This window comes from Moschus berezovskii, chromosome 10 (assembly GCF_049115385.1).
Source record: "Moschus berezovskii isolate FMDL1 chromosome 10, NW_MosBer_1.0, whole genome shotgun sequence".
NCBI lineage: Eukaryota > Metazoa > Chordata > Mammalia > Artiodactyla > Moschidae > Moschus > Moschus berezovskii.
The window spans coordinates 55171125-55193959 of record NC_142469.1 but is presented as its reverse complement, the minus strand read 5'-3'; the positions used below and the strand labels follow the sequence as shown (position 1 = coordinate 55193959).

At 34.7% G+C, this 22835-nt stretch overlaps 1 protein-coding gene across 2 annotated transcripts in view; it reads right to left on the bottom strand.

Moving 5' to 3' along the window:
* Positions 1-22835, bottom strand: part of ASCC3 (activating signal cointegrator 1 complex subunit 3) — a 352215-nt gene that overhangs the window by 121434 nt on the left and 207946 nt on the right. For both annotated transcript variants that reach the window (XM_088840691.1, XM_088840692.1), the window contains 6 exons: positions 18083-18202; positions 11029-11193; positions 8534-8620; positions 7498-7674; positions 3185-3410; positions 1455-1609 (listed from right to left, as the gene is read on the bottom strand). In XM_088840691.1, coding sequence (XP_088696817.1) covers positions 1455-1609; positions 3185-3410; positions 7498-7674; positions 8534-8620; positions 11029-11193; positions 18083-18202 — 930 coding nt within the window. The remainder of the gene's footprint in view (positions 1-1454; positions 1610-3184; positions 3411-7497; positions 7675-8533; positions 8621-11028; positions 11194-18082; positions 18203-22835) is intronic.

Below are 22835 nucleotides of genomic sequence, written 5' to 3'. Positions count from 1 at the left end.
AGAAGAAAATAGGGTTAAAAATCTAAAACTTCTATGTATTTCAACATATAAAAACCAGAGTTTATGGATAATGGTAATCTTATATTTTACATAAATTTTATATTTATAAAAATAATAATTTTCTATCATCTTGTCCTCACAGAAATTCTGTGAGAAAGATAATTGTTATTATAATACATGTTTACAAATGAGGAAACTGAAAGAATGAATGGTTAGGACACTTCAGTTAGGACTATGGTTGGGTATAATAAAATGCATTCACTTTAAAGAGGTACTCATGTCATGCAGACGATTACATTATGACAAATATTGTAAATAATGCAGATGATATTTACTTACACTTAACTAGACTCTTATAAAGTAGGCACTGCTATACTACATTTACTGACTTTCATTCTCCACTGGTCTCTTGAAAGACTGACACTTGCTTATCTGTACCTACAATCTCTTTTCTACCGTACTCTTTGCATAGTAACTGGTGCAAAGATAGACCTTAAGAATTATTAAGGTTTCCCCGGTGGCTCAGTGGTAAAAGAATCTGCCTGCAATGCAGGAGACCTGGGTTCAATCCCTGGGTCAGGAAGATCCCCTGGAGAACGAAATAGCAATCCACTCCAGTATTCTTGCCTGGAAAATTCCACGGACAGAGGAGCCTGGCAGGCTACAGTCCATGGGGTTGCAAAGAGTCGGACATGACTGAGCAGCTAAACACACAAAGAATTATTGACTGAATAAGAGGATTCAGAGTGGATTTTCAACATTACACACAGAGTAACAGCTAAGTTTTAGAAGAAAGAACAGAAGTAGGGGTAAAAACAGAAATAGGAAAGGGATGGAAGCCAAAGAAGGACATTTTCAAGGACAATGTATAGCACTTAATGTTCATGAAAATAAAGAAGATAACTAAGGAAAGGCTATTTATTATGGCAATCAGTCAGTCTTTGGTGATCACTGAAGTAGTTGTCTCAGTGGGAATCAGGTGACGAGGAGGTAAATGTAGATTACTCCTTCTACAAGTCTAACAGTGAAGAAGAGAATGATAGTTTGAGAAACATCAGGATTTTAAAAGGGCTCTTTTAGCATGAAGAATCTTGAATTTTAGGTACGTTAAGATGACACAGTACATAGACCTAGAAACAAATGAAAGAGGATAGAATTAAGCAAAGTCGCTATGGAGTTGAAACCACTATACCATTGTTTCATGTGAAATTTTAGGTTTCCTATAATTCTCTGATGGGGTCTCATTGGTTGACATATTATTCATCTATTATACCACATGCTTATCTTGAGGATGAGAGTAAATACTACTACAATGTTTTAAATGATTCTTCATGTATATTCTTTTTAAAGGATTTTCTATATGCCTTGAAGACAGATGTAGGGAGGTGTAGTTGAACCAGGAGTACAGACATTTTTCCTTAATGTAGATTTATTTAGGTGTTTTCCATGTCTACCTGATCATTCCAAGAGAAATCAGGAGAGATGCTAAGCGTCACTCGGAGGACAGTCCGTGTGATGGGCTGAATGGATGCTTCCATCATTACAGAAGGAATCTGATGAACACATTGTTTGACCTTGAGCCCAATATTCACATGATGTAGAATGTGACCTGCAGGGAAAACATCACTTAGAAGAAATGTGTCCAAACAGGAAAAAAGCAATAAAATTTGACTTGTAAATGGGATTTCGGAGAAGGTGCTTTTATTGCTTTTTTTATGATTTGCTATGTAGAATGGTTGACATTCTTGACCTGGCATGTTTGAATATTTTTTAATAGTTAACTTGAATTAGCAATTCATAGCTCTGAAAACCAGTATCAGGGTTTTTTATTTTTTCAGCTATTAATAGGGTTCTTAAAATTACTGAAAATTGTTAGTTTTTAAACTACTATAAACAGTCCTACTTTTCTCCTCGTCAGTTTAAGACACATTATAGAAATATTTAGTATTTTGTGAAAACAGTCATTAATTTATTCAAGGCCTATTTCAGAACTCTATAACCATGACGGAAAATGCTTTAGTAATCAAACACAACTACTTACATGCCTATTTCCAGGAAACACAGATAAAATATAAAATATGGCCAATCTAGCACAAAATTAACCACTTATATATACGTATTTTCATAAATGTTGAGATCCTGAAATATAGTTAGGCATGAAAGCACCAGGGTGGCGTTGGGGGGGGTCACAAACAGTCATGACTAACTAGAAACATTTTCCTACTCTAATTCAAGAGACTAAGTGGAAACAGGTTATATTTTTTATAGGATCAGTATTTCTTATGTGTCCTGGTGGTTCATAATATAATTTTTTTAAAGCACATTGATAAGTAAACCAAAATGTTTTATGAACACTAAAATTTGAAACTAATGTTATTCCTCTTATTTTAATAAAATGTTTACATTAGAAAATACGCATAATCCCAACTTTCTAGTTCATATTTTCAATTTCTATTGATACCTCCCTTTTTTCATTCTATCTTAGAAATATTCTTATTACACAGGGGAAATAACTATCCCAGCCTCTCCTTGTATCTATGGACCTTTTGCCAAACCCCTCTGCTCCTCAGCCTGCCTCCCTTCATGTGTAAAGCTTATTCCATTCAGAATCTGAAACATTACCTAATCCATGTTTGTTCAACAGAATGTTAAGGCACATGGCAAGATATGCAGGGATAATTTTTCAGTATTATGTGAAAAGCACAGAAAACCAAATACTATTTACACACTGATACCAACAGTATTTAAAGATCTACACATATATAGTGACGAGGCTCATTTAGAATCTGAAGAATTGTACAGTTTATTGTTGACATACATTTGTTGTTGAAATACTGTTGATACACATAAAAAAAGGCAATGAAATGAATTAAATAATAAATAATTAGAGAATAAATGTCATTAATTCTTATTTGTAGCTAAGATTGTATCTGTGAAATAGTCAAGGGTATGACAACCTAAACTCCATTTTAACTAGTAGTTTCATTCAGTAACTACACAAAATTTAAAGATTTAACTTCACAAAACTTAAATTTTGCTTGAGTTTAGATCAATTAAAAAACAAATAAAATGGTAAAAGTTTATCTTTAGTAAAATGAAAATTGATAATGCTTTTTTTAACATTAAGCAAAATATTTTAATTGCATGTAACAGTTACATTAAAACATTTTTGCTTCCTTCTTACCTATTTCATCTTTCCTCATGTCTTTCAGTTTATCCACAGTAAGATTTTTTTCTTCTAATCTTGTTAGAATGTGTGGTGGTAAGACTGAAAATTGTCTCAAAGGGCTAGTCCAACCCCAAAGCCTCTTGTCAATGACTTTACTAAGATTCAGGAGCCTGTAGGTCATGGCAGGCCAGCGTTTTCTCAAAGCAATTTCAAAAAGAGCACGGACAATTCTAGCTGCATTCTGAAGAATGAAAAGGGGGATTGGGGGTTAGGTCCAATGTCATTTTTAATTTATCAATGAAATTATTATTCAGACTCAGTTTAAAAAGTATGTCAAACTGCATCCTTTAACGGTGGGCAACATCTATCCTCATATACCTCTTATTATCTTTATTACTTTTACACAAGAATAATCAATTCTTTTATGTGGATGTTATTCTGGTTAATTCTCCAAGAATAGCTTTATTTCCAAGTTCTTAGAAAGTTCCACATCACATCTCCCTAAACAGGAATGAAGTAGATGAGACAAAAGGCATGCCAAATATTTAGGACATTATTGAAAGCATTTTGAATCTAAGAGACAGCAGTGGATGTCCTTGGGTATATAGTGTAATGATCAAATTTATAAAGCTATTTGGAGAAATGCAGAAGACTTGGGATCCAGTCAGAGAGAAAAATTAGTGAGAAAAGAACAAAAAATATTGATGAGTGCAACTACCCATATTAAAAACCACCTGACCAGCCTCTTGAGAAACCTATATGCAGGTCAGGAAGCAACAGTTAGAACTGGACATGGAACAGTATGAACTGGACATAGGAAACGGAGTATGTCAAGGCTGTATATTGTCACCCTGCTTATTTAACTTATATGCAGAGTACATCATGAGGAACGCTGGGCTGGAAGAAGCACAAGCTGGAATCAAGATTGCCGGGAGAAATATCAATAACCTCAGATATGCAGATGACACCACCCTTATGGCAGAAAGTGAAGAGGAGCTAAAAAGCCTCTTGATGAAAGTGGAAGAGGAGAGTGAAAAAGTTGGCTTAAAGCTCAACCTTCAGAAAACTAAGATCATGGCATCTGGTCCCATCGCTTCAGGGGAAATAGATGGGGAAACAGTGGAAACAGTATCAGACTTTATTTTTTGGGGCTCCAAAATCACTGCAGATGCTGATTGCAGCCATGAAATTAAAAGACACTTACTCCTTGGAAGGAAAGTTATGACCAACCTAGATAGCATATTCAAAAGCAGAGACATTACTTTGCCAACCAAGGTCCGTCTAGTCAAGGCTATGGTTTTTCCAGTGGTCATGTATGGATGTGAGAGTTGGACTGTGAAGAAAGCTGATCGCTGAAGAATTGATGTTTTTGAACTGTGGTATTGGAGAAGACTCTTGAGAGTCCCTTGGACTGCAAGGAGATCCAGCCAGTCCATCCTAAAGGAGATCAGTCCTGGGTGTTCATTGGAAGGACTGATGCTAAAGCTGAAACTCCAATACTTTGGCCAACTCATGCAAAGAGTTGACTCATTGGAAAAGACTCTGATGCTGGGAGGGATTGGGGGCAGGAGGAGAAGGGGACGACAGAGGATGAGATGGCTGGATGGCATCACTGACTCTATGCATATGAGTTTGGGTGAACTCTGGGAGTTGGTGATGGACAGGGAGGACTGGCGTGCTTTGATTCATGGGGTTGCAAAGAGTTGGACACAACTGAGCAACTGAACTGAACTAACAAACCAGACAATGTGTTCATTGCTTTATATATATTATCTCATTTAATTTTTATGACAAATGCATTTGACTGGTCTTGATATTATGATTTTATAGATGAAGATATTAAAGTTTAATGATTTTAATAATTTGGAAAATTGGTATCAAGAGTATCTTCTGAAAGCTAGATATAAACATTAACAAAGTTAACACCAAGATTCTAAATTCAGTGATCTGAGGAAAACTTCATTCACAGACATATAGAAAGACACAATGATTGAGGTCCTTTTTCACATAGTTTTCATTTGTTTTGCTTCCTTCTATTATTAACTTTTCAGATCATTTTACAGAAGATTATTTTAAAAATCATCTTAAATAAACTTAGATACATCTATAATATCTAATAACATTTGAATTTGAAAATGAGGAATGTTAAATTTGGTAAAATCATAAAAACAGATTAAAAATAGTGAGATTTTAAATAGCAAAATGGCAAACATGATATGGCTTGAAATTATGAAGTGAAAGATAATCGTAAGAGTTAAGGGCTTTGGTTTTACATTGTATATTAAAAGTATTATTCATCTTTTGATAAATTTGACTATTTGTTTCAGTATTAGAAATTTAAAAACATGGTATTTAGAAGTATGTGAGGCTATCTCAAATATCTTTCAAAAATGACAGGATGGCTCTCATTAAGCTCAGAAAATGATAAATAAATCGATCATTTTTATTATTATAGCTATCAAGTAGCTATTCCTACAGCATGCCCAGATGCTCTTCTAAAACCTGTCAGGCTAATTTTTTCAACTGTGTTTGAAAATGCATTATAATATTTCAGAGCCTATGGTTGTTCCCTAAAAGCTAAAAGAAATGGAAAGAGAAATTCTGTGTGACGTAATACAAATTGGACATTTTAATCTGGAATGATACAAATTGGGTGGGAACAATGATCAAAATCTCTAACATGCAGAATATACAGGCTCCTTTATAACACCACAGAATAAAAAAACTAAGGATTTATTTTAAGGGCTGGGAGAAAGTTTCAGGAATACAGAAGGAAGTACCATTTTACAGATCTGACAGTGTTTGTGGAACTAGTAATGGCTTAAACTTCAAACAAACAAACAAAAAACCCCCAAACTCAACAAAATTTATCTAATGCAGTCAAGAATGTAAACCAGTAGGAGTTATTTAAGAAAAACCAGGGATGCCTTGAGATACATCCTCAACTTCTGAGACTGACTTTCTGGGTACCAATCATGAGGAAACCATGAGTTTTATATTGTAAAGCAATTTGTAAATCAGTCTCTGATAATATCTTCGTAATCTCGAATCAAGCAGAAATGTGGTCAGATTATCCATCCAGAATGCAGTAAAACTTTGTCTTTTCATTAAATCATTAACTATTTCAATACAAAACCATTAGATTATATAAAATGACAATATATTATCTTTCAGAAAAACAGGCAAAACAGAAGACTTTAGAATAATGGTTCCTTCGAGAGCTTTAGGCTTTCGAGAACACATATATTTTTCCATGGCAGAAACATATGAGTTGCAAAATGAAAAAAAAATGTTTTCACCACATCCATATTTACTTTATATTTGAAGTCATCATCTAGTTTCTTGGTTACTTCGATTAAATTACTGCATTTCATTCAAATTGTTTGCTAATGTATCTTGGTTTACGTTTGTAAATATTTCATGTTTATAGTTATTTCAAAGTACTCTGGTGTATACATGGTTATTAACAGTAATTCATTTAACACAAACACACTTTTTCTATATTAAGTCTGAATAAAATTACAAAAAGAAACCACATAATGCAATAGTTTCTATATTTAAAGGATGATTAGTGTTTTATTCTCCTTAACCTACAAGAGGCATTATTCAATAAAAATAATGAAAAAAGTATTTTTGATAAATAATAAATATTTCTCCCTAGAAGGAAAAGCTCTCATCTGAAAGGTATATACTGCCACACACACACAAAAATCTACTTTATATATTGCATGAGGTCTTGAATATAAAAACATAAATATTACAATATTTTATACTATGATAATTCTAAAAACTAAATATTTAATGAGCTGCAATTTAAGGATTAATTTTCTTTCAGCCGTCAATTTATAAGAATCAGCTTAGTAGGAAGCTGATATTTTTGATAAAAGATATATCATACTGAATATATGATATGAGGTACATTTACAATTGTTTATATTTCTAACTTTTGAGAAAAGCTACAAAGTTTCCATAATGTTTTCTTTTTGCTTGAAATATTTTTGTACTATTGCTCTAAGTAAAAGAAATGAATTTGACCATTTAAAACAGAAAAAAAAAATCAGATACTGATATTTTTACAAGCTAAAATGTAAACAAAAGCAAAATAATTAAAAAAAAAAAAGCCAAAATAACCACAAATCTAACCTCTGTTCCTGATCTAATAGCATAAAATGGAATAAAAGACATACAAATTAAACAACCAGTTCTAAGATAAAATGTTGATTTGACAGCATGTCAATCATGAAGCAATACATTATAGCATGAATTAATTCCTTGAATCTCTAAAAGTAATCAACGAAGAGAAAACAGAAAGGGAGCAATATTTTTACCTGTGCGACGTATGCAGAATCTGATATGAGGGAGAAACTGTCCACCTCCCCTCGGCTGATGTAAGTTTGAAGTAGGATGTTTATTTTCCCATAACTGTTCTCTACACCTCCAGGAGCTGAGAGTTCACAGAAATTGCTTAATAAGGTATCTAACTCCTCTATTTCCTCTTCTCTGACCTGGAAGAATCATGATTTTATAGAATTATCTGGGCTGACTTGTTTAAAATTTTTATACTGAAATTAAACCATACTGCATGTGTTCTAAAAGTTTCCATGTCATTATTCAACATTTTTCTTTTGTATACTAAAATAAAAGCAATTTTTTCATAGCTAACTAATAAAATACAATGAAAAACTACCTTGAGGCTGATACAACTACATTTTATTATTCATCACCAATATTAAAATTGCCATTGACATATAAAATTTGATATGCCACAAAAATTAAATCTTCTGACCTCACCATCCTTCTATTGATGAGATTTCATTTTTTATTTGACCAGAGTAAAACCTCTGCCCAAATGGATTACGGCAAACTTGAATTATCTTCAAATGCATTCATTACAGTCATATATTTTTATATGGTATAACACATTCATAGCTTAAAACTGTGAAGTACTATGATTCAAAGCATTAAAGTTTTCACTGTTAATAATATTAAATTACAATATGAGTATAGAAATATTCATATCTAAGTTTGAATCATGCATGTCCTTTATATTTTCTTGAGTGAACCTTACATTGCAAATAAACCAAAATCTACACGCTAAATTCTACAATAGTTTCATTACTGTAAAACCTACTTAAATTGTATTTGATTTGCAGTAGAGAGCAAAGAATGGTGTCAGGTATGAAACACTGTCAAAATCTATAATACTGGACATTGTTGATAAATGGAACAACATGGCTGGTACTCAAAATGTGAAGTGTCATATAGTTTATATTTTAACAGGAATAACAATTTATTGTAAATGTTTATAAATGAATAAACACATATATGATATAGACATTTAATTCAAGCTTCAAGCAATCTTACCTTGATTTGATCAAATTCTTCAGCTTTGGAGACTATAGCAAAAATATCACTTTCTGTTTTGTGAGCATCGAAGAGTTCATTGAAGGTCTACCAAAGTAAGTGTTACATTTGATTAAAATAGAAGGCCTAGTAAAGTATTTTAAATTCAAAACCTGACTATAAATCACACATTCTAAAAGAACATCTGAGCCCTAGAATATGCAGAGTTACAATGTTTGTAGCACACTATTCCAAATCATAATTTTAAACATTAAAGTCACCAAAGACTAAAAAGACTATTTAGCTAAAGAAGATCTTTAGAAGCAAAAAGGGACAGGGGAGCCTGGTGGGCTGCTGTCTATGGGGTCGCACAGAGTCAGACACGACTGAAGCGACTTAGCAGCAGCAGCAGCAGCAAAAAAAAAAAGAAAAATCAATAAAATCAGTTAATGAGGCCTACATTAGACACCTAAAACAATGTTCAGCATAACATTCTGGTTTTGGCTCATTTTCAGCATGGGCATATGGAAATCTATACCATTCTCTGACTTTAAGCTGATCATATATCACATAAAATTGATGGAGGGATAACTAAAAATATGTAACCTGAAGATTCTGGCAAAGATATCAAAATACTGCTAGTAAGGGCATACAGAAATTCAGAAAATCACAAAGAAAAAGATCAGAATAAAAACACAGTTGAAAAAAGGCTAGAGTTCCTGAAAGAGAGCTCCCAACAGGCTTAAGATGTTGTTTGCCAGCAACACACTACCGGGTGGACAAATGAGAAAGGAAACTGAATGGACAAACAAGTGGACATGAAGAGGTGATGCAAGCTGTAGAGGGCTGGGGGAAATGGGGGTTGAGGAACTAAGAGATCACAGTTGTGAGATAATATATGTTAAAAGACTTTGAAGAAACCTGAAGTGCTATATGGGGCTTCCCTGGTGGCTCAGACAATAAAGAATCTGCCCAGAACGTAGGACACTTGGGTTCGATTTCTGCGTTGGGAAGATCCCCTGGAGAAGGGAATGGCAAACAACTCCAGCATTCTTGCCTGGAAAACCCCATGGACAGAAAAGCCTGGAAGGCTATAGTCCATGGGATCGCATAAAGTTGGACATGACTGAGTGACTCACACTTTCAAAGTGACATATGGGACTTCCCAGGTGGTACAATGGTAAGGAATCCACCTGCCAATGCAGGAGCTGCAGGAAATGCTCCTTCAATCCCTAGGTTGGGAAGATCTCCTGGAGAAGGGGATGCAATCCACTCCAGTATTCTAACATGGAAAATCCAATGGACAGAGGAGCCTGGTGGGCTTATAGTCCACCGGGTCACAAAGAGTCAGACATGACTGAATGCGAGCACACACACACACACACACACCAAGTGCTATAGAAACACGAGATATAAATGTGGCAAGGGAGGAAAAGCTATTAAGCACGCGAAGATGTTTTCTGAAACATGTTATATGCATAAGCACATGTTAAATAAGTACAAAACATTTAACACATACAAAACTTTCATATAGGCTTTGGTGTTCATATTTTTGAAGAAATTTCACCTTAGTGATTTCTATTACTTTTTCATTTCAGAAACAATTTTAAGAAAGAATAAAAATAAAAGTGAACATAGAAAATTCAAACCTTCTCTCTACAAAAAGAGCAATGAGTAAAATTTCACCTTAATCTACCTCCCTCTATTCAAATTTAAATCCTCTCTTCACAGGTAATCACGGTTAAGTTTTACCATGTGGTAATACATGAACGTACATGTGGGTGTGTGTCAGTCGCTCAGTCATGTCCGATTCTGCGACCCCATGGACTATATATAGCCTACCAGGCTCCTCTGTCCATGAGATTCTCAAGGAAAGAATACTGAAGTGGATTGCCGTTTCCTTCTCCAATGAAGGTACATATATAGGCATATAAATACACATGGAGACAAGTATGTACTATTTAAAAATGTAGATATTATGGTGGCACCTTACCTTACATAAGATTACATTAAAAGGCAACAGGCAAGGATACAACTGTGTAGTACAAATTACCTTTGAATAATCTCTTAAACTGTCCAAATAGTACAGCTGAGTGCCCTAATATTTTTATTAGTTTTTATAATTCTTCTTGGTCAGTGTTTCTCAATAATTTGTAATTAATTTTTCAACTTCTTATTCATGGACATCAATAAGCCATGATGATTACAGTCCCCACTTTAAATCATTAAGGCATTCATTCCCCAGGTCTAATATGCTCAATGGTTTTAGGCTTGGGTTCATCTACAGCTTGGGACAAACTCATAGAACAGGATGGCAAGAACGTCTTGAATATTTAAAGTCCTATTTTTTTTTCTTATCTTTACTTGTTGCATGTTGTTGAATTCCTATAAGTTAAATGAATTTTGTTCCATTAGTAGCTTTTGTTTTTCCAAAATAGTACTATATTCTGAAGTCCAGAAAGTATATACATTTAAAAACAGACATATTATTCTATTTGTTCCACTCAGTATAATACCTCAATAGTGTTGTATTTAATATAGTAGTGGCTAGCAGTTCTACCCAAATCAGTAGAGGAGAAATATCCAGTTCGCTCTTCAAAACGAATCATCCGAGCTTTGTCTAGTTTCCGTCCAACTTCAATGACCAACTGTTCTCGATGCTTTGCTAATGTTGGGTCAATCTATAGGAAAAAAAAAACACTTGACTAATTGTTCAGACAGTCATCATTTGCAAATGTATATCTATTTATGGAAATTAAATGTTTCTATTGATGCTTTAGCATACATTTTTATTACAATTTTAAAAGAATACATTTTTTAAAGTTAGAACCATTAGAAAATATTTTATTTCATTAAATAAAGTTTTTGAAATTAATGAAAATTATCAATCTGTATATTATTCTCAGATAGTAAATTTTATAATCTAAAGTTTCTGTATAGTCTTATAATATTTAATATTAATCAGGATTACAAATTAGATACATGAAAAAAATCACTGTTTTCTCCCTCCCACACTAAAATAAATAAGAACTGTAAAATACCAAATCATAGTCCTGCTTTATCAGCTGTTTCAAGAAATGATAGTGAGAATGCTTTCCTCTGCTGAAGTAAAGGTATACAAAAATAAATGAAAAAGTTACCCTTTCAAAAACATGGTTTTAGTGTTCTAACAATTTTTATAACTGTTTTTTTTTTTGAATGAGATACTTTATTTAGATCTATATGCAATTCTTAATGCACATTAAGAAAGTCTAATACAAATAAAATAATTGTTTCATCTACTGCACTGCCATATGTGTACTATTCATGAGCAATGCACCAACAGAATCTTCCAGGCACATCCAGTTTAGTTTCCCTCAGTTGATTTTACTAATGAGGTAAACAAATCATTTTCTACATACAAAAGTGGCAGAAGTTGTGCTTTTCCTTCTGTTTTGTCTGCATTTCTATTGTGAAGATGACATTTATTCACGTCATTTAAGAAAAGGAAAAAAGTAGGCTTCTTTGTGAAACTCAGTTCTATAGAGACTAATAGTTTCTCTGTAAATACATTTTGATTATTCAGGATTAACTTATTTTTTTTGTTTTTTTTGAACAGAGGAAAATTTATGCGTCGAACCTGGACTGGTCACTTATGATAATATACATGCTACAATTCCATTCTCCCCAATCATTCCACCTTCACCCTCTCCCACAGAGTCCCAAAGACTGTTCTAAATGCCTATGTCTCTTTTGCAGTCTCTTATACAGGGTTCAGGTTACCATTTTTCTAAATTCCATATATATGCGTTAATATACGGTATTGATGTTCTTCTTTCTGGCTTACTTCACTCTGTATAATTGGCTCCAATTTCATCCACCTCATTAAAACTGATTCAAATGCATTCTTTTTGATGGCTGAGAAATACTCCATTGTGTATATGTACCAAAGCTTTCTTATCCATTCATCTGCAGATGGACATCTAGGTTGCTTCCATGTCCTGGCTATTATAAACAGTGCTGCAATGAACATTGGAGTACATGTGTCTCTTTCAATTCTGGTTTCCTCGGTGTGTATGCCCAGGAGTGCGATCGCTGGATCATATGGCAGTTCTACTTCCAGTTTTCTGAGGAATCTCCACACTGTTCTCCATCGTGGCTGTACTAGTTTGCATTCCCACCAACAGTGTAAGAGGGTTCCCTTCTCTCCACACCCTCTCCAGCATTTATTGCATGTAGACTTTTGGATAGCAGCCATTCTGACTGGTGTAAATGGTATCTCATTGTGGTTTTGATTTGCATTTCTCTGATGATGAGGGATGTTGAGCATTTTTTCATGTGTTTGTTAGCCATCTTTATGTCTTCTTTGGAGAAATGTCTGTTTAGTTCTTTGGCCCATTTTTTGATTGGGTCACTTAGTTTTCTGGAATTAAGCTGCAGGAGCTGCTTGTATAATTTGGAGATTAATCCTTTATCAGTTGCTTCATTTGCTATTATTTTCTCCCATTCTGAAGGCTGTCTTTTCACCTTGCTTAGAGTTTCCTTTGCTGTGCAGAAGCTTTTGATTTTAATTAGGTCCCATTTGTTTATTTTTGCTTTTATTTCCAATATTCTGGGAGGTGGGTCTTGGAGGATCCTGCTGTGATTTATGTCGGAGAGTGTTTTGCCTACGTTCTCCTCTAGGAGTTTTATAGTTTCTGGTCTTACATTTAGATCTTTAATCCATTTTGAGTTTATTTTTGTGTATGGTGTTAGGAAGTGTTCTAGTTTCATTCTTTTACAAGTGGCTGACCAGTTTTCCCAGCACCACTTGTTAAAGAGACTGTCTTTTCTCCATTTTATATTCTTGCTTCCTTTGTCGAAGATAAGGTGTCCATAGGAGCGTGGGTTTATCTCTGGGCTTTCTATTTTGTTCCATTGATCTATACTTCTGTCTTTATGCCAGTACCATACTGTCTTGATGACTGTGGCTTTGTAATAGAGCCTGAAGTCCGGCAGGTTAATTTCCCCAGTTCCATTCTTCTTCCTCAAAATTGCTTTGGCTATTCGAGGTTTTTTGTATTTCCATACAAATTGTGAGATTATTTGTTCTAGTTCTGTGAAAAATATTGTTGGTAGCTTGATAGGGATTGCATTGAATGTATAAATTACTTTGGGTAGTATACTCATTTTTACAATATTTATTCTTCCAATCCACGAACACGGTATATTTCTCCATCTATTCGTGTCCTCTTTGATTACTTTCACTAGTGTTTTATAGTTTTCTATGTACAAATCTTTTGTTTCCTTAGGTAGATATATTCCTAAGTATTTAATTGTTTTCGTTGCAACAGTGAATGGAATAGTTTCCTTAATTTCTCTATTTTCTCATTATTAGTGTATAGGAATGCAAGGGATTTCTGTGTGTTGATTTTATATCCTGCAACTTTACTGTAATCATTGATTAGCTCTAGTAGTTTTCTGGTAGAGTCTTTAGGGTTTTCTGTGTAGAGGATCATGTCATCAGCGAACAGTGAAAGCTTTACTTCTTCTTTTCCAATTTGTATTCCTTTTATGTCTTTTTCTGCTCTGATTGCTGTGGCCAAAACTTCCAGAACTATGTTGAATAGTAGTGGTGAGAGTGGGCACCCTTGTCTTGTTCCTGACTTTAGGGGAAATGCTTTCAGTTTTTCACCATTGAGGATAATGTTTGCTGTGGGTTTGTCATATATAGCTTTTATTATGTTGAGGTATGTCCCTTCAATTCCCACTTTCTGGAGGGTTTTTATCAAAAATGGATGTTGAATTTTGTCGAAGGCTTTCTCTGCATAACTGTTGATGGGAAACCACTTTGCAGTATTTTTCTAAGCAGTAAGGACATTAACACTGCTGCTGCTAAGTCGCTTCAGGCATGTCCAACTCTTAGCAACCCCATGGACTACAGCCTACCAGGCTCCTCTGTCCATGGGATTTTCCAGGCAAGAGTCCTGGAGTGGGTTGCCATTGCCTTCTCCTGACCTTAACACTAGATATTAACAAATGTTCTTGTTACTAAGATATGTGTGTGTAAATATATGTATATATATACACATACATGCACACACACCAAGTCCTGAAGATTGCAGTCTGGCCACAAGCAATAAAGTGAAGTGTGACCTTCTAAAGTGGGTGAGGGAGAGTATAAAATACTTCAGAAATCAATTTATGAGTTAACACTCCTACTATTTGTTCTAACACATTTTTATAGCAACTTATTCATGCACCAAATATAGCTACAACAAATGAATAAATCAGAAAAAAATGAGGCAAAGGAAAATCAACTGTAGGGAAGTAAGGAGGAATCAAGAATCATATTAGCAAATACAGAAAGTCTTTTTTTTTAAGTCTTTATTGAATTTGTTACATTGCTTGTGGTTTTTTTTTTTGTTTGTTTGTTTGTTTTTAACGTTTTGGTTTTTCAGCCATGAGGCATGTGGAATCTTTGCTCCCAGACCTGGGATCAAAACCGTACCTCCTGTGCTGGAAGGCAAAGTCTCAACCATTGGATGACTGGGGAAGTCCCAAAAAAGTCTTAAAATATTTTCTCTAAGTGACATACTATATGTTTCAGGTTTACTTTATAAAACCATGTTATTAATCACATATTACTAAACCACTAAAAAGAATTAAAGTATTACATTATTTGTGTTAGTTCACCTGAGTTTTATAGCTGCAAATTCTTATTGAGTAATAAAAACACATAGGTCAGAAAAAAGGTTAGATTATCTGAACTGTGAAGGCTATAAAACCATGTACCTCAGAAGGGGAAAAAAAGTCACTTTTTTATACTAGAAAATCATATCAAAATGACATCTGATATTAACCTGGTACTTTAAGAAAAATCAATTGGTATGTTTGAGATTTGAGATACTTTAGCCTATGAAAAAAAAACAAGTTGTGTTTTATCTTCCTTTACTCCTTCAGAATACTTTCATAGTACCATTGACCTGTCTCACAAAGCCTGTATCTGTAATGAGCTAGTGCCTTATTCTTTAAAATTTATAAAGTTACAGGTTACAACATATCCACATTTTATAGCTGAGAGCAATCTGACTGTAAAAGAAGATACCTGAGTATGAGATATCTTAATACTTAGGTATTAAGTAAAAGAGTATACCTAAGTATTTAATATAAAAATAAAATGATTTCAGACGAACAGCTTCATAACTAGTTGTTGCTGTTAGTTTTCTTTATTTCCCCCTCCTAAATCTTAAGTTTCAAAAGTTTCCAATGGTCACATTTACTGTATATGAAAAGGAAAAATAAAGAAGAAAAAAGATAGGCATCTGCTTTGATAACACCATGGAGTGTATACACAAAGTAAGCCATTATTATTAATAAATGGAGAAAAACTATAATGTTAATGTAATTTTAGTTGACCAGTTGTGTCCAACTCTTTGAAACCCCATGGGCTGAAGCCCACCAGGTTCCTCTGTCCATGGACTTCTCCAGGCAAGACTACTGGAGTGGGTTGCCATTTCTTTCTCCAGGGGATCTTCCCGATCCAGGGATTAAAACTGGGTCTGCCACATGGCGGGCACATTTTTAACCATCTAAGCTACCAGGGAAGCTTTGATAACACCAGGGAATACATATACAAACTAAGCCAACATAATTAATAAATGGAGGAAAACTATAATTCTGAGTTAAATTCAACCTTTCTTCTAATTTTGATTTAACACCAGTGAATATCGATATGATGGTGGTGAAATAGTATATTCATTAGAGAATAACTGGATTTTATCTGTAATTAGGAAGCATTTACAGGGTATAAAGCAGCGTTCAAAAGAAAAGACAAGATCTCACAGAATCTGTAAGCTATGTGGACCAAACAGCTGTGAAGTTTGTAGGAAGAGCTGTGACCACAAGCATTTGATTCTCAGTCTATGTTCTCAGCAGGACTGATTCAGTCTCCAAACTTTAAGAGAGTAACTCATTCATGCTATTAACTTAGGAACAAGGACTTAGAAGGACTTGATAAGAGGAACATACTGTATACAACATCACCCTGTTATCAAAAGTGGTCTATAAGTTTCCTCATGTCTGATTTATTCCAAAAACTAAATTCAAAAAATATAGTTAAAAAAAATCATAGCAAAATACTAATATTAAATGGAAACTCATCTGAATACTAAATTGATTAACAACATAAAGATCATTAGTATCAGTAGAAAAGAGGTATAAAGAAAGTAAAATAATTACAGGGGATAAAATTAATTTTCCTTCAGTTCAGTTCAGTCATTCAGTCGTTTCCAACTGTTTGCGACCCCATGGGCTGCAGCACACCAGGCCTCCCCATCTATCACTAACTCTCAGAGCCTGCTCAAACTCATGTCCATTGAGTCAGTGAAGCCATCCAACCATCTCATCCTCTGTCATCCCCTTCTCCTCCTGCCTTCAATCTTCCCCAGCATCGGGATCTTTTCCAATGAGTCAGTTCTTTGCAACAAGTGGCCAAAGTATTGGAGTTTCAGCTTCAGCAACAGTCCTTCCAATGAATATTCAGGACTGATTTCCTTTAGGATGGACTGGTTGGATCTCCTTACAGTCCAAGGGATTCTCAAGAGTCTTCTCCAACTCCACAGTTCAAAAGCATCAATTCTTCAGCCTTCAGCTTTATTTATAGTCCAACTCTCACATCCATACATGACTACTGGAAAAACCATAGCTTTGACTGGACAGACCTTTGTTGGCAAAGTAGTGTCTCTGCTTTTCAATATGCTGTCTAGGTTGGCCATAACTTTTCTTCCAAGGAGCAAGCATCTTTTAATTTCATGGCTGCAGTCCCCATCTGCAGTGATTTTGGAGCCCCCCAAAACAAAGTCTGTCATTATTTCCATTGTCTTCCCATCTACTTGCCATGAAGTAGTAGGACCGGATGCCATGTTCTTAGTTTTCTGAATGTTGAGCTTTAAGCCAACTTTTTCACTCTCCTTTTTCACTTTCATCAAGACGCTCTTTAGTTCTTTACTTTCTGCCATAAGGGTGGTGTCCTCTGCATATCTGAGGTTATTGATATTTCTCCTGGCAATCTTGATTCCAGCTTGTGCTTCATCCAGTCCAGCATTTCTCATGATGTACTCTGCACATAAGTTAAATAAGCAGGGTGACAATATACAGCCTTGACGTACTCCTTTCCCGATTTTGAACCAGTCTGTTGTTCCACGTCCAGTTCTAACTGTTGCATCCTGACCTGCATACAGATTTCTCAAGAGGCAGGTCAGGCGGTTTGGTATTCTCATCTCTTGAAGAATTTTCCACAGTTTATTGTGATCCACACAGTCAAAGGCTTTGGCATAGTTAATAAAGCAGAAGTAGATGTTTTTCTGGAACTCTCTTGCTTTTTCGATGATCCAATGGATGTTAGCAATTTGATATCTGGTTCCTTTGCCTTTTCTAAATCCAGCTTGATCATTAGTATTTTCTAAAAAAAGATTAAAGCTCTGTTTTTCTTACAGGTACCTAACTCTTTTCAGATGAGGCAGAAGTAGCAAATATTTATCCTCATACAATGAAAGGATTATAGAACTAAAAAGGAGGTCTGACTTTTTTTTAATAAATGAGGTTTTTTACCTGATAAGCCTTGTGGCTGATGCCATATACTAATGGATTTGCTCTCATCCGTACATAAAGATAAGTGTAGCTTATCCACTTCACTGCTTCTTCCACATTAGTAACCGTTCCCAGAGCAATCTGCAAATCAAAAATATAACAAAAATTAAACTAATGCGTTAAAGTTGAATATGAACATTGCATCAAGGACCATTTTGTCAAAAGCTAAGTTTTTAAAATGCATCACTATGATGTATTTAAAAGAAAGCAAGCATAATTATTAGCCATGACATTTCTCCAATTAATTAAAAATCAGCCTTGCCTCATTTGAGAACAGTACATTAGATATGGTATCTGCCAAAACTGACCTTACTTACTATTATCACATTGGATTATTTTTCCCATTTGAGTTGAATTTTATACAGTATAAAAACATTTTGGTATTCATTAATTCTTCTCCTTCCTGTTTCTTTTAAATCTTGGCTTCATTTAATGTGACAACATTATTGACAGTTTTAAATGTAACTGTACCACAAGTAAAACATAATATTGATGATTTTGTCCCTCTTTATTGTGATTTTGTATACTGTCATCACCAAAATAAGAAAGGGTATAACATTAATTTTTTTCCTCTAAAGATTCCCATTTGCAGCATAGCTAGTATAAATATATAATATAAATACAATGGTAAATAATTTTGGCACAAATATTTTATTGGGATTTATACATATTAATAACATACATACCTCAAAATTCATACAAGAACAGGGAGTGATTTTAATCTTTTTATTGGTAAACTTATCTTATGGAAAAATTATTTATTTATAAATTTGAATTATAATAATCACTGGGTATTTCTTTAGATTATATTCTGAAATTTTTAACATAGGATTTTAACGTAACTTTATAATATGGCAATTTAATGAAACCAAAGTTAATAATTTTAAAACAATGATAACATATAAAATCTGTGTAATAAAAGGAATTGCTAGAAAATGATCTTAACACAGAACTGCAGTGAAAAATCTTCTTAAAAATACATTTTTTTAGCCACTGGATCTATAGGTAGTCATTTTGCTTCTACTTAGAGTGTTCATTTTAATTAACAGATTTATCGAAGTTATGCCACTTCAGATTTAAATAATTTTTCCTGAATTTGTAGCTGAAAAAATTTTTACATCTTAATACTTTAATCAAAGGATAACTGATGGTTTCCATCCTAAATAACCAAATTTTAGGAGCCAAGAAGGAAAAATAAATCCTGTTATTTTAGTATAAAATATTAAATAAAATATAAACATTAATGTTTGCTTTATACTCATAATTTAAATTCCGCATAATTAATTTTGTAAAGTAGTAAGTATGTGTAGGCTCAGCTATCTTTATTTAGTTGGAGATGACATACAGCAATTTATAAATATCATTATAGTATTATATCATACTATTCATCCTTAAATAAATGACCAAAACTAAATAAATGACAAGGCAGATGCTGATTATCTTTTTTAAAAATTACACTATCTTGATATATGTCAGAGAAAGACAATACTGCATGATCTCCTTTATATACAGATCCAAACTCATAAAACAAAGAGCAGAATGGTGGGAGCCGGGAGTTGAGAGGTAAGGAAAATGAGGAGATGTTGGTTAAAGGGTACAAATTTTCAGGCACATGAGTAAGCTCTGGGGATCTCATGTATAGCATCATGACTATGGGTAATCCTATTGTACTCTAAACTTGAAAGTTGATATGATAGTAGAGCTTTAGGGCTCTCATCATAACAACAGACAAAATGGTTATTACATGAGGTGAAGGATGTGTTTATTAACTTTATTGTCGTAAACATTTCACAAATACATATCTGTGTCAAATTATTGCACTGTATAACCTTAAACTTATAATGTCATGTCAATTATAACTCCATAAAGCTGGAAAGAATAAATAAATTTACATTCAGTTCAGTTCAGTCGCTCAGTCCTGATCGACTCTTTGCGACCCCATGAGTCACAGCACACCACGCCTCTCTGTCCATCACCAACTCCCGGAGTTCACTCAAACTCATGTCCATCGAGTCACTGATGCCATCCAGCCATCTCATTCTCTGTCGTCTCCTTCTCCTCCTGTCCCCAATCCCCCCCAGCATCATAGTCTTTTCCAGTGAGTCAACTCTTCGCATGAGGTGGTCAAAGTATTGGAGTTTCAGCCTTAGTATCAGACCTTCCAATGAACACCCAGGATCGATCTCCTTTAGAATGGACTGGTTGGATCTCCTTGCAATCCAAGGGACTCTCAAGAGTCTTCTCCAGCACCACAGTTCAAAAGCATCAATTCTGCGGCAATCAGCTTTCTTCACAGTCCAACTCTCACATCCATACATGACCACTGGAAAAACCATAGCCTTGACTAGACGGACCTTTGTTGGCAAAGTAACGTCTCTGCTTTTTAATATACTATCTAAGTTGGTCATAACTTTCCTTCCAAGGAGTAAGCGTCTTTTAATTTCATTTACATATTTACAAATGACTAAAACTGACCACAGTATAAGTAAACGTATACATTTACTAAAATGTGAACTGTAAAACTTTCCACAAAACAAAGTGTAACAAGAATTAAAATTTATCTAAGAAGTGAGTTCTACAAGACTTCCTGAATATTTACAAACATCACAGTTAAACATTTTCTGGTCTGCTTAGGCAACAGAAACTAGTTATATAATATGGCGAGACATCCGATAGCATTCTCCATTTTTAATTCTATTATTTGAGTTGCTGCTGCTACTGCTAAGTTACTTCAGTCGTGTCCGACTCTGTGTGACCCCATAGACGGAAGCCCACCAGGCTCCCCCGTCCCTGGGATTTCCAGGCAAGAACACTGGAGTGGGTTGCCATTTCCTTCTCCAATGTGTGAAAGTGAAAAGTGAAGTCGCTCAGTCATGTCCGACCCTTAGCGACCCCACGGACTGCAGCCTACCAGGCTCCTCCATCCATGGGATTTTCTAGGCAAGAGTACTGGAGTGGCTTGCCATTGCCTTCTCCAATTATTTGAGTTGGATTGTATCAATTCCCTTATGATTTACAGATATTTTAAAATAACATCACACAACTCCTGAGTAGAAAATTTTATAAAAAATAAAGTAAGCTTCCTATTACTTCTAAAATCAGACAGTAAATTAATAATCGGTAATTAGCTGTTGCTGGGCACTGATAAGAATAAAGGAAAAGACCAAGTAGGTAGCAAAACCTGGGTCAAGTAATACAAGTCTTTCAAATGTACACCAAAAAGGAAAAGACTACTCAGAAAAATGAATGTAAATTTATGATGGTACATCATACTGTGAGATTAATCCTTGAATGCCACCTAGTGACAACAATAAAAATTTACTTGCAAATATTTGTGGTCTCCTGGAGAATCCCAGGGACGGGGGAGCCTGGTGGGCTTCCGTCTATGGGGTTGCACAGAGTCGGACACGACTGAAGCGACTTAGGAGGAGGAGGAGTAGCTACTTTGGAGAAGGAAATGGCAACCACTTGAGTGGTCCAGTGTTCTTGCCTGGATAATCCCAGGGATGGGGGAGCCTGGTGGGCTGCCATCTATGGGGTCGCACAGAGTTGGACACGACTGAAGCGACTTAGCAGCAGCAGTAGCTACTTAGTATAGGAGGCTTATATAGAACAAGTATTTTTCACAGTATCTCTCTGAGATTTATTCATTCATCCCAATAATCACACAAGAAGCCAGTAAGCCAAGTACAGTGGATATGGCAATACATATAGCATGGCGCCTCCTCTTAAGAAGTTCTGTAGACGTTAGGTGAGACACATGTAACTAATTAAGATGACATCTATGAAACCATTATCCACAGTGCCTAGGACACAATATGTATTCAAAAATGCTTTTAAAGAAAAACACCTAACATGTATAACTTATAAAAGTGCCATTAGTATATAGTGTAACAGAGCTTTAAGTGCTAAGTAAAAGAAGAAAAATAAAATTGATCCCAACTTTGGTAATTTAGAAGGCTCAAAGTGTCATTTTGTATCTGGTTTATCTACTTAAACTTTAGTCATTACAGTTATCTTGTTTATTTGTATGTGCTTTTTAAAAAGCTAGTTGAAATCAAATAAAACTAAACAAGCAAATGTAATAATCATATTTATATAAATACAAATGCATGCACAAATCCCTCTAGTACATGTATGCAAACCCCATTTATACCACTGTTCATTTATTTCTTCCACTAAAATTTGGGTGGGTAGCAAGTATAATTGGGGCTGAGCATAAAGGGACTATGAAGTAATATAAGTGGTATAATCTTGTACTGAATAACAACTTGGCACAGGTGTTTGTTAACTTTTCGCAACAATCTAGTGATACTATTCCTAATTTAAACATGGGAAGAGGAGTACTTTACAGGTGAAGCAAATAGACTGAGAGCCCATCTAGAGTAGAAGAGCTGTACTGGAAAGTAACCAGAGTCAGAAGTGGGAAGATGTCAGGCTGAGGCCATAAATCCAAAGACAAAGTGCTTGTATTATACCCTGCAGAGATGGACAGAGGATGATAGACAAGAGGAGCTTGGGGGGTCTAGAGTTCATGGGGTAACAAAGAGTCAGATACGACAGAGCACGCATATGCACTGCTGTGAAGGTGGGAGGAACTCTGTACAAAGAATGTACGTAGTTATAGAAAGATTAATATATTTTAAAGCATGGACCACAGGGCACTGGCACAGAATAGGTACCTAGTCATGTCTGCTGAATAAATTTTCATAAA